The sequence below is a fragment of the Diabrotica undecimpunctata genome, chromosome 6 (genome assembly GCF_040954645.1).
Source record: "Diabrotica undecimpunctata isolate CICGRU chromosome 6, icDiaUnde3, whole genome shotgun sequence".
Taxonomy (NCBI): domain Eukaryota; kingdom Metazoa; phylum Arthropoda; class Insecta; order Coleoptera; family Chrysomelidae; genus Diabrotica; species Diabrotica undecimpunctata.
The window spans coordinates 153,197,591-153,213,867 of NC_092808.1; the positions used below are offsets into that span (position 1 = coordinate 153,197,591).

The following is a 16,277-nucleotide window of genomic DNA, read 5'->3' on the forward strand; positions in this document are numbered from 1 at the left end:
TTGAGAAAAATATGAGTGGTGCGTTAATTTTGTCCAGGAGTATATTTATTAAAGTGATGACACAAGTTCGATGTTATGAGATTTCACAAGGGAACATACATACTATTTTTACTACTAGTGAATTTGCCAAACTTTTCATTCGAAAAAAAAAATATATCAGTTTTTGAACTTGTTTATTAAATTACTACTGTATAATTACAATTTTCAGTGATAATCTAGAGACTGATATAGGATCACATATGTTCAAAGAACAAAACAATATACATTTCCTGACTTTGTATACCTTATATTTTAAGTAATCTATAACTGGTTTGCTCCATTTGCGTAATCTGCTCCATAAATCAGTAAAAATTAATTCTCGTGCAAAAGATAAGCCTCCTAACTTACGTGTACCTGATTCCTTAATCTACGTCCGAGATAACCCAATTATAAAAGAATTTATGTAGCCATTCTTTAATATTCAACGTAAACAATGTACTTGTATGCACCTACCTACCTACTGAGTTCCTACATTCCGTTTTCTGCTTCTAAAATCGTGATCTACATCGTGAATAGCGCACAAAAAAAAACAATATCCGAGATATATGAGGTCGTGTTTGCTGCCCTACTATTCCCTAACATGACAATTTTATATCGCAAGTCAAACGATGACCAATATACGTGCTGCAGTCTTGTTTATATGGCTTTATTTACTGACGTATAAAGAAAACGGTAGAAAATGGCCAACAAAGACATAGAAAGGCAGAGATCATGACAGAGTGTCAGTTTTTAAAATGAAATGGTTAGACAAAGAAGCTTTGAAATTTCTTATATTAAACAGGTATGTTCGTGCTTCGGAACTTATGCTTTTAATTATATAAATGTTTTTCTCGAAGTTATGTCTTAATTTTCATTGTAAACATTCACGCAAATAATTTAATAAAAAACAGATATGCATTTGCATATTTACGTCAGTTTTAGATAAGACTAATACAACTTCTTTTGACCCACATTTTCAAGACGACAGTAAAGAATTAAACAAATGTCGGTACAAAACTTCTAAAATTAATCAAAAAAGTACAATTTGTTTTTCATCGTGTGCTTTAATATCTATCAACGACAGATGCTTGGTATCTCACTCATAGATCGACAAATAAACGAACCAATCCGGGATAAAACAAAAGTAAGAGACCAAAGCAAGCAGCCAAAATAAAGTGGAAATGGGTCGGACACAATAACCGTCTCGAAGATGGAAGATGGAACAAAGAAGCTTAAAACTGGCGACTGTACAAAGCAAAGAGACTAAATACACAAAGGCGACGATATCAAAAGAGTCGCAGGATCAATGTGGAAACGCCTTGCCCACAACAAGGGTGAATGACGAGAAAGCCTTGAGAGGCCTTTATTCGAAAATTCGAATGGAAAAAGGTTTAAATCTATCTGAAAGATACAAATTGTTATATGTGGGGAAAAGTATCACTAACAATGGGGTTACTAGAATTGCTGATAGAGAAATGAAAGATAACGCAGTAGAAGTTGTAAGATAGAGTAATAAATTTATACTTGATAATATAGTTTAAATTCTGTGTCTAAATGCTTCTCAAATTAGTCTGGGTGAGAATAAAAAAAAACTTTCTCTCCAATCTAGGAGGACTAGGTTGTGGAACTAAAAGAAAAGCTGAAGATGATATGCTGGAATTAGCAATAACATTAGATACGGCGACTAAATACGTTATTTTAAAAGACGAAACGACAACTCAGTACTGCAAGGTAATTAATAGTTAGTCAACAAAATAAGTTGTTTGTGCTGGATATTAAAGTAAAAAAGCGAAACTTAACCAAAATGTGGTAGAGAAACATAAAAAATCAATTGGTGTATGTTATAAAAAGAAAGAAGGTCCATTCCAGGCACAAATGGTAGAAAAAATGTGCTGGAACATGAAAGGAAATGCTAATTTAATTTCAAGGAATATGGGCAATATTATTAGAGATACTGCTATTAAAATAATTGAAAAAATCTTAGCAAAAAGACACCTGGTGGTTCAGGTCTTTAGATATAGAGTTCAAATCAGTGTTCAAGAAAAAATAAAGAGGAGAAGAGAAAATCATATAAACTGTGCAAGAAAATAGAGCCGACGTACATTTGACAGCAAAAAAGAATGACGAATAATGAACGTATGTAGTGGAAAAGAGTATGCTTAGATGGATAAGAGGAATGACAAAAAGGGATAAAAATAAGTATATGAGTATAGATAAAAGGATAAAAATTGGTACAGTAAGAGAAAATCTAGAGTTGGTACCAATTGACGCTAGAATAACAGAGCATAGATTAAAATGGTTTGCGCATATTCAACGTCAAGAGCCAATACGAAGAATTGCTGATTTTTAAGTTCCTGGGAATCGGAAATAAAAAACTGGAAGAAGGAATAGATGATAGTCAGTTTGGGTTCAGAAACGAACTAGGAACTAAAGAAGCGTTATTTGCTTTTAATGTGTTAGCTCATAGATGCATGGATATGAATGTTGATGTGCATGTTTGATACGTTGATTTTGAAAAACCATTTGACAAAGTAAGACATGAAAAATTAGTCCAAATTCTAAAGAGAAATATGGCAAGCTCTACTGAACAACTCCAATTACTGCTAAACAAAACAAACAGTTTTTGTGAAAAATATGGACTAAAAATGAATATAAAATAGACCAAATACATGATAATAACAAAGAAAACAAATATACCAACAAACATACATTTGGGAAATGTACCGATAGAAAGGGTTGATAAATACAAATACCTAGGAACCTGGATTTCAGACAATAATGATCAAACAACCAAAATAAGAGCCAGGATAGAAATAGCAAGAAATGCGTTTGTAAAAATAAAAACAATTATCTGCAACAAAGACCTTAGATTAGAACTGAGAGTAAGAGCACTGAGATGCTACGTGTTTTCAATACTGTAATATGGACTTGAAAGCTGGACAATAAAACAAGAACACATAAATATGTTACAGTCCTTTGAAATGTGGTGTTACAGGAGGATGCTTAGAATAACATGGACACAGAAAAAAACTAACACTGAAGTATTGTGAGAAATGGGCAAAGAATGCGAAATAATAAACACAATAAAAATAAGAAAGTAAAATAAGAAAATATCTGTGACACGTAATGAGGGGACAGTGATATGAACTGCTAACGCTGATAATACAGGGAAAGATAAGAGGAGAAAGAAGTATAGGAAGAAGGAGAGTCTCATGGTTGAAGAATTTAAGGGACTGGTTTAAATGCAGTTCTATAGAACTATTCAGAGCAGCAGTAGATAGAGTAAAGATAGTGATGATGATATCCAACCTCCGATCGGGAGATGGCACTTAAAGAAGAAGAAGAAGAAGTTCCTGAGCGGAGTAGGAGATAAATACCAGAGAAGGCGGAGGGACATGTTAGGAAGGATATATCGGTTAAGAGGATTAATATTGGTATGACACAAGATAGAAATTTATGAAGAAATGTCATTGGGGAAGCCAAACCGGCATAGGAATAAATGAAAAGAGAATAATGATATTTGCCACATTTTTTATTTGATAATAAAATTGTAAAATGTGATCCAAATCGTAAATAATCATGGAAAGAAGTAATTCCAAATATCAGATATGGATGACATTTGCTTAAGATGAGTTTAAGTTAAGTCGTTTTAAGTGGTTAAAACTCATACAGCATTTGTTGCATATAAAATAGTCTGATTGCTAGATTACAGAGGATAGAAAACATAAATATAGTAAAAATTAAAAATAGTTCGCCAAAAAAATTATTTATACATTCATAGTGATAATATTTATGTAGTTTATTATAAAAAACTTGGATAATACTCACAGCGCACATAGATGTATCCATGATCTCTACTTCTGTTAACAAAGTGTCAAACGTGACATTGTGTTTGTAGAGAAAGTCTGGAACAAAAATTTACAGTAAATATAAAATTATTTTTAAATAATACAAAAATCATAATAGGTAATCATAACTTGATGATAGCATAATCATCATAGCATCTTGGTATGAAAAAATCATACCAAGACGCTAAAGATACAGATATAATGATTTATAGCTTGACCACTCTAGAATGATCCATTCTTTTGATTATATTAATTAATATAGTCATTAATTGTTCTTAAAGTGCTTCTAGAACTTGACGGGGATGCTTCAAATTAACAAGTCATCCAAACGTTCATCATAAAATTCGAAACAATGAAGAACTGTATGCAGTAGCACCTCGTACGATAATACCAACTCAATTATAAACGTACCTTTCGAGAATAAATTGCGAGTTTTTCTTCTAAAACGTCTTCTGATTCTGTCACGGCATTCATCCATCCCTTAACATAATCTAAATTTGTTACTAAAGGATATTCCATTACATTTTTGGTCTCACATTAACCTTTTTGTGCATTAGAGATAACTTTGTAAACGCTTAGTATTAACTACGAATATCGAACTTGGTGGTAAACTGTTTACAGTGTACCATACCTAGTGATCAAAATTACGAAGAATTAATTTTATAACACCTGTACAGAATAAGCTGGAAGGCACCGTTGCTCAGTTCGGGCAGATTATGGACGAAGTCGTTCTTAGAGGTGAGAAACGTAAGGAAGAAAGACACTAAACAACGAAAAGAGAAAAGTAAGGAAGAAAACAACTCTTCAAAATAGAAAGGGCGCCACTATTTTTAAATGTTTAAATCTAAAAAAAAACAAAAATGGGATATCCACAAATCAAAGACAAAGAATGCAAATATCATTAAAATAAAAAAGGTAAAACTTTTAGTTTAGTTATAATTTACAGTTCCTACGAAGCAATTAAAAGAAAAGAAACTTTTTTGAAAGGAACAAATAAAACAAGCTGCAGATAGATAGATATACTATATGCTGGGTGGTGATTGTGTGATGTACGCAATGTTACTACACACATTTGTAGTCACAGCAAGTTTAGTGGCAGTCCGAGATATAATCCAACAGACTTTGACTGCCATTACAAAATAGACGTTACAGAACGTATGATTTAACATAAATCCCCAGACGTCCCTAATCACGAAATTTACCAGAAGGATCAGAACTAAAGCGGATCAATATATGCACAGATAATTGTGCGAGTCTTAGAGGCCCTTAGGTGAAATCTAGGCTGCTACGGGAATGTCAAGAAGAGCTTGACGGATTGGCGGAACATAGTGTCACACATAGTATAATATGTTTTAGGTAATTAGGGAATACACGCCAAGGAAAGTGCTGCTAAACTTGTCAGAAGAGGATCGGCTACAAAATAAATCGTTTCAGAGCCAGATGTCATCATCATCTTTGGCTCGACAATCCTTTGTGGATCCTGGCTTGCTCTAAGATTCGTAGCTATTCTGTTCGATTTCTGGCAACGTGTTGCCATCTTCTGATCTCTAGTATCCCTAAGTCGGTCTCAACTCCATCTTACCACCTAATTCGCAGTCGTCCTCTGCTTCTTCTTCCTATAGATGTTCCTGTAGTTAGCTAGAATATTCCCAGAAGTCTTTTATCCTTTTGCGTTTAGAGTCCATGTTTCCTCCCCCTATGTGAGGACCGGCCTCGGCAGTGTTTTGTATTTAATAATTTTTTTTTTTTATATATTTTTTTGGATATTTCTTGAGTGGAATTGTTTTTGGGGTAAATAGTATGCCATATTTGTAAGGTTTATTTGTCTTTTAATTTCTTCGCTTGTTTTATTGGTCATAATCACTAGCGAGCTAAGGTATGTGAAGCTGTCAACACATTCAAAGATATGACTTCCAAATGCTGTTTCCCGTTCGTCATTTGCTATAAGATCCTTAGTAACCAACATGTACTTGGTTTCATCTTCGTTGATGACTAGACTATTTCGCCGCCGTTTTTAATTCTATGAAATATTGCTCAACATCTCGTTTGCTACACCCTATTACGTCAATGTCATCAGCGTATGCTAAGATTTGTATCAATCTATTGTAAATAGTACCGCCAGCTCCAATTAGTGTGTCTCGGACTGCCTATTTCAAGGCAATGTTAAAAAGGAGGCAAACTGGGGCATTCCCTTGTCTGAGTCCATCCTTTATCTCAAAGGAGCGAGGATTTTCTCCCTGTATCTTAACGCTGGTTTTAAATTAGACATTGTCATTCTCGTTAATCGGATAAGTTTTTCTGGTATACCAGACTCACGCATTGATTGGTATAGTACTGTTCTCTTGACACTGTCGTATGCGGCCTTGAAGTCGATGAATAGATGATGGTTTCAATGTTAAATTCTAATGTTTTCTCGAGGGTCTGTCTTATTGAATGAATCTGGTCTATTGTTGATTTTTCTGGAGTAAATACTACGTGGTATTTTCCAACTATGCCAACTGTGTAAACTTGTAGCCTTTCGTAAAGAATATTTGCTAGTATTTTGTAAGCAGTTGTTAACAGGGTTATACCTCTGTAGTTGTCACACTGGAACTCATCGTCCTTTTTATGTAACGGGCATATTACGCCTTGAGACCATTCACAGGGCATGGTCTCATTTTGCCAGAAAAGAAGTAAAAGTTTATACAGTGTTTGTAGCAGGACGTCGCCACCATTCTTGTAGATCTCACTACAAATTTGATCAGTGCCTGGTGCTTTATTATTTTTAAGCTTTTTAATGGCTTGGGCAACCTCTTCTGTGGTAGGTGGTCTTTCGTATTTCGATCTGCTACTATGTTATCCGCTTCTTCGATATAATGTCCGTATCACTTAGATTTGCTTCTTCGTCCTTACAGCTTCCTGTTCTTGGCTTAAACTCTACTCATTTTGTTTACATTTCTGTAGAACCTTCAAGTTTCGTTTTGATTTATTAGCCATTCTCTGTTTTCTAACTGCTTTTCTTTAAATAGCCTTGTTTTTCTTCTATGTAATTTTTTCCCTTTCTAGAGTCCGCTATATCTCCTTTTTTCTTCTTGTGCATCTAGCTGGATTTGTCTTTAGGTATGCTTTATTTTTGTTATCTGTTGCTTCTTGGCACTCCTCGTCAAACCATTTATTTTGTCCAACTGGTTTGGTTTTCCTCAATATTTCCGATGCCTTCTCAGTTATTATATTTCTTCATTTTGGCTCTCTAATTCCTTATCCATTTGCCTCCTATACTCACCCGCAAAGGTTTCAATGCGCAGATTATCAACATTAATTCTGTCTTGTTTCATTATGTTTATCATTTTTTAGGATTGAAATTTTTCGTATGGTTTTGGCCACTACAAGAAAGTGGTCACTATCTACGTTTGGAACTCGGTATCTTCTCGGTAGAGCCAAATGTAGGATTGCCAAAAAGCAACGTCACGTCCGCGACCAGAAAAAAAGCGGAAAAAAGGAAGTTTTGAAATTGTTGCCCTGTATATTAGAACAAATTGCTAAAAACAAAATTTTTGTATTTATTGTCACAATAAACATAAAAATAATAGAAAAATCGTATAAGTTTTATACATTATCATTTGATATCATGGAATATATAATTATTTTGATAAAGACACAAGGGTATTTGAAAAACTAAGAGACTACAAAGCAACTACATATAACTTTCTTACACACAACTAGCAAGATTTTTGAACATACTTTTCCCGTTCGAAATTGTACAGAGCAGCAACCTGAAAAACAATTGCCTCTTATTAGTATAATACCGCTAATCGTGTATTCAACAACATTTAGGAGAATCTACTAATAATAGTAATAAGAAAACTCGTCGATATTTAACTTGAACTCTGCAAAATGAGAGGCATTTAACCTACAACGTGAAATAGTTATTTGAATGTCGATCTAGCGGCTTCAATATCGACTTATGACTTTATCAACCTGTCGATTGTTTCTCTGTTAAAATAATGAAAATAAGTATTTATATCGCTAAGGAGAAGACTATTTGTTAAATTACACATATTATAGACATGGAAGAGATGTGTAAAGACCTCTCAGTTCATATTGGACTTAACAGAAATACTGCTATTGCCACAATATTAATAGCATTGAAGAAAATAAAACATAGACATGAATTAATTTGATCTAGATAAAATATATAATCACAGATATCAACGAAGAAAAACCATATATTCAATATGTTGAACTCTAACTTTTTATTAAAAAGGTGTGTACCCTAATATCATTTGTTATATTGTTTAACAGATCTCTGGAAACCTCTATGTTTCCTTCTTTATGGAAAAAAAGTTATGTTATTCCTATATTTAAAAATGGCCAGAAAGACAACATTGAAAATTATCGTAGTATTTGTAAACAATCTGCAATCCCTAAGTTTTTGACTGTCTTCTATCAAAAACTATACACAAGTTAAAGAGAAGGCCAAATGAATTTGAAAACCGTTGCATCACGTAAAATCATCAATCAGTGTTCAGAGCTCATGCCAGAAATCATACTAAGCGACCCAAGACGCAACGAAAAAGATGAAAAACAACAAAGCACTAGGAGAAGATGGACGTAATAGAAGCTATAAAGACGGGCGGACGTGCCCTTCTCAACCAAATAAAAATGTTGTTTAACCTTTGTCTAACAGATTGTTGCATACAGGAAACATGGAACAATGAAATAAGAATTTTACTACACAAGAAAGAAGACAAGGCGCACTTAGAAAACTATAGACCAATCCGCCTATTGAACCACATCTATAAAATGTTTACCCGAATAATTACAACTAGACTAGACTAGAAACGATAAGACCAGAAAAGTTGGATTTCTACCAGCACCGAGAACAAGCTGGCTTCCGCTCAAAATTCAGAACAAACGATCGCCTACAAACAGTTAAAATCTTGAAAAATTGATAGAATATATATATAACAGATCACTGGCACTTATCTTCGTAGACTTTCACAAAGCCTTCGATACCGTGGAATTAGACAGCATTATAACTGTTCTGAACAATAGTAGAACACACTACCGGTATTACTACAAAGTTCGTACTAACATTGTACTAAAACGCCACAATGCATGTAAAACTACATGATAGTACCAGAAATTAATATAAAGCGAGTTGTGAGACAGGGCGACACTCTCTCACCTAAATTTATTTGTAACGGTCCTCGAATACGCCTTTAAAATGCTAAAGTGGGAAAATAGGGGAATAAGAATAGACGGGAAAATGCTCAATCATCTGCATTTTGCCATTCAAAAATTATGACTAAAGCTCGGATTTATAGGCAACAAAAATTGAAGAAAAAGGCGCCTATATAGGCAAAGATTTTGATTAAAAAAGGCAGGAATATTAACATTTAGGCAAAATATAGGCAATAAAGGAATATAACTTATTATTTATTGTACAAAGTGAATTAACGTAATATTAACTTAAGGAAGGTATATTTACACATCATAATCATAACATTAGTATAAATAAACTAGTAACTAAATAACTGTAAAGTAATAATTAAACATTGTAACCACTTAAAATTTTATCATTAGTAGAAACAACTAAATGTTTTTCAATATTTTCGGTCTTAAAACTATGTCTTCGATCACTTAAAATAATTTGTACATTGAAAACGAACGTTCGACATCGACAGATGTAATTGGAGCATATTTCAGAGCGGATGATAAATCTGGCATAATTTGAAATTCCTCGGAAAATGTCCCATTCAAAACTTTAGCAACATTAGATAAAAACGAAAAACCTTCATTCTTGTCGAAAACTTATTTCATTTTTTTTTAAATTAATTGACCGTTACTTTCAGATGGCGATTTAATTTTCGTCTTTAAATTATCTACTTATTTATTTACTGACTCACATAAATTTATCTCTTGTTTTTCTAATAAGGTAATTGTGGTAACTATTAATTTATAATTGTCATTGATATAAGCGAGTTCCTGTTTCAATTTGGGATTTTTTAATATTTTTTTTTGCTTCTCGAATGGCTTCGGAAATATCATCATCAAATTCTGACATAACTAATTCTATTTCATTGCAGTGTTCAAAGTAAAAAAAAACTGCTTCGAGTTAGGTTCCCCACCTTGTAATTACTGGTTTAGGTGGCAAAGGGACACCGGGAAGTCTTTCTTTATATATTTGCACCCTCAACGGAGCCTTTACAAAAACTTTTTTCATAAAATTTATAAAATTATTTACCAATAGAAACAGATTTCTTATTTCTTCAGCAATTATATTTACCCCGTGGGCTACACAAGTGCAATGAATTAAATTAGGATAAAATTTTTTTAAATTAACAGCAGCTTTTAACATATATGCCGCAGCATCTGAAAGCATTAAAACTATTTTATTCACTGGTATAGCGTTGGGTAAATAGGGGTTTGTTAAACTATCTTGTATAAATCGACTTATTGTTAAATTATTTGTTTTTTCCAATTCTTTAACGGCAACTAAATAAGGTTTTCTCGCAAAGTTTTCGTTCAAAATTCCAATCATTAAATTAGCTATATACCTGCCGCATACATCTGTCGTTTCATCCACGATAATAAATAATACAAAAAATTGCCCTCTATCTCCCGCTTAATTTTTGAAATACATTCCACATAACATTTTTCCACAGTATGTTTTCTCAATGTACTCTCGTCCGGTAAGGATTTATTAAGATATTTTTCGAAAAAGCATTTAAAACTAGGGTTATTAACTTAGAGGAATTTAATTTTTCCAATTACGTTTATGAAGTGGGGTTCCACAATGCTGGTCAATAAAGTATTTTTTTCTACTTGATATCTAAGAATTAAAAAAAAAAATTAGAATTCTAAAACCGCTTTAGAATTTAGTTATGTTGTGGGACGAGAAAAAATAATTACCGATTTGCCGCATGGTTTACAAAATGCTCCATCTCCTTCTAGAGAAAGTTCCGAATAGGGTGCGATCCATAGCCTTAATTTAGGTGTCATCTTTTCACACAAATGTCTAAAACGTTTTAAAACGTGTTCTTTGCTTTTCGGTATACGCAACAAAACTAAACTAGGATATAGCAATTTGTGACTAAACTCTGATACAGAAACCGACTGTACAACTGATAATAAACTAATAAAACTTTAGGGATTTCCAAATAGTTAACCCTCAAGTCTCGATCAAGTATATTTTCCTAGAAATCTGTTATATAAAAAAAACCATTGATATTATATTATTGACCCAAAATTTTATTATAGAATGGTTTAGTAATAGAATAATATCATGGGTAGTACCATGAAATTTTAAAAAAGGCACAAATAGGCGGAATTTACGAAAAAAGGCAAAAAGTGCAAAAAACAATTATAATAGGCAAAATAGGCAAAAAAGGCATTTTGCCTATAATCCGAGCTTTAATTATGACTTATGACGTCAGAAAGGACGTTCTTTCTGTTTTCTTTTTTCTGTCTACAATCAATTACAACACAAAGCAGCTTCTAAACTATCTCATCAAGAAACCTCCACCTTTTCAGGTCGACGTATATTAAGTTGAAAACCCATAGACGATACGTAAACAAAAATGAGCATTTAAAATATGTCATCTTAACAATAGACCTTATAACGGAATGTAAGTACTGCTCATATTACATAAATGTCAAATTTAGATTCAATAAAAAACCACCCATACCCTCAATTTTTAACTAATATAAAGAATATTGGCACCGTTTGTACCATACCTTATGTAAGGTTTATTTAAATCAGTAGTATTACAATATCTAATTATTTTATCTTTGTAAAGACTGTATTTTACCGGTGACCTGATGATAAGGAGAACATTGTAATGGTGAAAACCAGTCGTTGCTTACTAAATAAATAAATTGTGAGTAAGTTTGTCATTTATTTCTACTACCCAGTTTAAAATATTATGGTTTATGCATTTATAAAAAAACAAAATATTTATTAGTTAACTCATCCTCGTATTGTTACTGTTAATAAAAGAAATCTTTTTATCAACTCGTGAACATCAAGTCCGCTTCTGGATATACATAACTTTATTTACTTGTGAACCTTTAGTTATTTTATGTTAAAGTAAATTTTATATCTTCGGGTCCTAAGATGGTCTACTTCAGATAAACACAGAGGATGGGTTCCAGCGTAGAGGAAATAGCCATTATTACAGATTTCTACGGATTTTTACTGCGCAGACAACAGAGCCGCGGGTTTAATTCTTAACAATCGGAACTAAAACCTGGTGAAATGTTTTCTATTCTATTGTATGATTAGATCGAAAGTGAGTGTCGAGACTGCGCCCGGAGATTTTAAAATTGGTTTATAACAATCTGTTGGATACAATATTTACCAATCTGTCCCTGTTAGAAAATTGATACATGGTTAGCTTTGTCGTTACGGGCTATTGTCAAGGAAAAATTTTACCAAAGGCAACGCAATTACCATTAGCTGTCTTGTGTTTAACCACCATAAAAAGTTTGATGTATTAAAAAGTCTGCTGTAACCGATATTTATTTTAATCGGTTTATATAAAATGGATAATTGTATAAAGAAAATATTTATCTGAAACAACGTAAATTTTAGGAGTTTTCTCGTCTAGATTTACGAGGCGTAAATCATAATGTAATGAAAATTGGTACCACCATATGTGTATTTTTTACTATATTATGATCGTTGTAAATTTAGATATTGTACAACTATTTTTATCGTAATAGGGTTGATCCCGTAGAAATAAATAAATAAAAAAAAAAGTAAAATCCAAACAGTCGTCTTTTTTTTCTCTTATTTATACTGTAGCATGTAGAACATTCCTTAAATATCTATTTTCTAGTACGCCCCTGGGCCAAGTATAAATATTTCCCCGATTCTCTGTTTATATTGTGATGTAAAAATTCTAGTTATAACTACGCCGTTAAATATTTTTAGATTTAAAAAGATAAAGACAGTTAATATTTGATTTCACGTACAGTGCGTCTGTGTATCCACTTATACATAATATGTCGCCCTAATAGGGCTCATCAGAGACGTCTATTCACAGTCGCTATGAACGTGAAAATAAATCTTTTCTGTCTTAGGAAGCAACTCTAACATGGCTTCGTATAGACGCAAATAGCGACATCTGATATTAAAATATGTAAACTAATTTTCGAAACCAAATTCAGAATTTTGCTTTAATCTGTGCCTTCTAAGAATTGCAAGGCAAAACAGACGTTGATAAAGATGTTATTAGAGACATGGGGAATTTAAAAATTGCACTCCACAACATATCTCCTCAACTAAGCAAAATTCTTAGCGAATTGGTTTCTAGTACTCGTATAGAGTATATCGGAATAAAAAGGAAAAGACAGTTAAGATTTGATTTCACGTAAAATCCCTATTAGAGCGAAATACGTATGAGCGGATGCACAGACGCACTGTACGTGAAATGAAATCTTAACTGTCTTTTCCTTTTTATTCCGATATAGGTACTTTGTACGAGTACTAAAAACCAATTCGCTAAGAATTTTGCTTAGTTGAGGAGATATGTTGTGGAATGCAATTTTTAGATTCCCCATGTCTCTAATAACATCTTTATCAACGTCTGTTTTGCTTTGCAATTCTTAGAAGGCACAGATTAAAACAAAATTCTGAATTTGGTTTCGAAAATTAGTTTACGGATTTTTAGATTTATTTGTATGCGTTAGTTTTGACATTTTAGCTGGGAATGATTCAAGGTCAAATAGAGTGTTTGACAATATTTTTGGGCTGTTCCGAGCCGAGAACAGAGATCGAGGTCGGAGAATCAGGTTTGAAAGGGTGGCCAAAATGAGTAGACGTGTTTAGTTAGTCGGATAAAAACCGGCAAATTTTTAGAAGAAAAAGTGATTTATACTCAAAGTAATGTGTCACTTCAGATAAGAGTAATCACTGTTTTTTGTTTGTAAGCCGTCTCTCATATGAGATATTTGTAAAACGGCGTTTGCAACAAATTTTAAAAATACCCGCATGGTTCCAGTTCTTTAAGAAGAAGCTTTTCGAAGTTTGTGTCTAGTGCCGCCAATTTCAACTTCAAATTGTTGTCCTAATTATGAAGCCGTTTCAAAATACTTTTCGTAGTTTGGAGATGAATTTAATCGTGTGGCGGAGATCCCGGTATTTCAAATCTCGCTCATCCCGGGCCACTCCCAGTACAGCGAGGTCATCCGCGAATGCGAAAGGGCTTGTACCCTCTCCGTATTCACAGTGCATAACCCCGTCATATGCCAGGTTCCATAGCGTCGGGCCCAAGACAGATCCCTGGGGTACCCCAGTCATCACGTCCACGATCGTGCCCTTTTCCACCATAATCCTTCTCTCGGACAGATACTCCGCCACCACATTCATCAGCTAACCAGGACATTCTCTCTCCTTCATTGCCTTCATTACCTCGTTCCACTGCAGCGTATTGAATGCATTATTAACATCAAACAACATCAGGGCCGCCCAGCGATGTTCATCCCCTCTGTAGCGCAATGCTTCGAGTACACTCATGATTGCATCAATCGTGCTTTTCCCTTTATAAAAACCAAATTGCCTCCGAGATAAACCACCTGACCTCTCAATCATGTCGTCTATGCGTACTCGCAGCATCCTTTCATACAGCTTACTGATGCATGGAAGAAGATACTTTTCCCTAGCCTTGGGAAGCAGCATTAACCTCGATGTCCTCCAAGGCTCAGGAAAGGTTTATGCTTCCAGCAGTGCATTCATGTGTTCCAAAAGGCACGCAGGCTCCGCGCGTCCTAGACCTTTCACCGCCTCGGGTGGTATCTGATCCAGGCCAGGGGACCTACGAGTCTTAAGTGAACCCAATGCCTCGACAAGTTCATCCTTGGTAAAGGGTACAGCCCACTAAGCTCCTTCATCCCTCCATACACCATGCCATCTGCGGTCCGGAAAGAGCTCTCGTGTTACCTCAAGCTTCTTATCCATAGGCGTTTCGTAAGGAGGATACGCATGGAACTTCTTCATGACGATCTTTTATCCCTGACCCCAGATATCATCATCCAGCTTTTCACACAGCTCTTTCCAGTGCCTTGCGCGGTACTCTTCCTCGATCTCCTCGATGACCTCAGGGTTGATCCCTGCTCTGCCTCTTGCTCTCGCTAACCTTCTCTTCTCATTGTTATACATTCATTTCTTAGTGCCTCGATGTCCTCATTCCACCAATATGGCATCCTGTTGACATCTTGGCGACCAATCTTGCTTCCTTCCATCACTTCTTTAATGACTCTCTCCAAGCTTTCCACCGTCAGTAATTGACGCTGCATTGTGCTCCATTTAATTAGCTCCTCGTATACTTTCCAGTCATTCCCATCGCCGCATCTGCCCCCCGATGTCCAGGACGCACGGACCGTGCTAGTGGTCCTTGTTCCGGTTATCGAGAACTCGATTTACTGATGTTCAATTCCGGTGCAGTCTGGCTAAAACCTTTCAGCCTCTTGCTTTCGTCGCTATTCCTTGTGTCGCTCTGGTCACGTAGATGTACGTACCTATACCTCTCCTCTCCACTCCGCTGCTTTTGCGTTAAAATCTCCCAGCACTACATAGTCTCCCCCTGTGTTTCACACTTCCTGCATGATCTCGTCTATCTTCATCTCGTATTCGCCCACCGTCACGTTTGGATAAATATAGCAGCAGATCAGCTGCACCCCCTCCATCCGAACAATTGCATATCCTTCCGGCTTTTAATTTCATACACTCGCAGCTTCCTACTGTAGATTCGTACAGCAGCCCTCCCGGTCGTATCTGCAAACCATCCTCTTCTCTTCACCGCTGTTGGATTTGGTTTCGCCGTGTTTTTACCCCCTACAAGGGGGGTTTTAGGGGGAGCTTGGGGGTAAAAGTGGTAAACTTTTTGCATCTTTTGGTGTCCCAAAATTAATATTTTCTACAAAATTCAGTTTGTTTGTATGCTTTTTAGGGTTCAACTCTATGATGACTGGACTACAACTGAAAAAACGAATCTAAGAACAGATAAAAATGGAGGAAAATCCTAGAAGACTCACAAAGGGATATTGGGCTAATGATTATGATAAAATATGTAAAAGGAAGTTTAAGATTTCGTATTGTTCTTTCTCCAATAATTGTCAATATATTTTCCGTGTTTACTGAAAAATTTATGTTGTTAAAAATAAGTAGCGACGGCGTCAATTCAATAGCGATTCTTGCGACTAAATCAGAACTTGGTTTGGACATGACTGCATTACTCCAAAATATATTTTTAAATATTTAAATATTTAAAGTGAATGTCTAGAATTATTTTAATGTTAAACGGTTGACAGTACTCTCATATTGTCTCATTGTCTGTTCTATATAATAATAATTTCCAATGTGCAAGATGTTAATCTGCTTACCAAGACGAGTTTGACCGAACAAATCTAATTAATCGCCTTATGATA

The 16,277-nt window shown here is 34.6% G+C and overlaps 1 protein-coding gene across 1 annotated transcript in view; it reads right to left on the reverse strand.

The window, feature by feature from the left end:
• The window catches only part of LOC140444148 (ras-related and estrogen-regulated growth inhibitor-like), a 428,607-nt gene that overhangs the window by 200,278 nt on the left and 212,052 nt on the right, over positions 1-16,277 (reverse strand). The window contains exon 3 of the mRNA XM_072535829.1: positions 3,847-3,923. Coding sequence (XP_072391930.1) covers positions 3,847-3,923 — 77 coding nt within the window. The remainder of the gene's footprint in view (positions 1-3,846; positions 3,924-16,277) is intronic.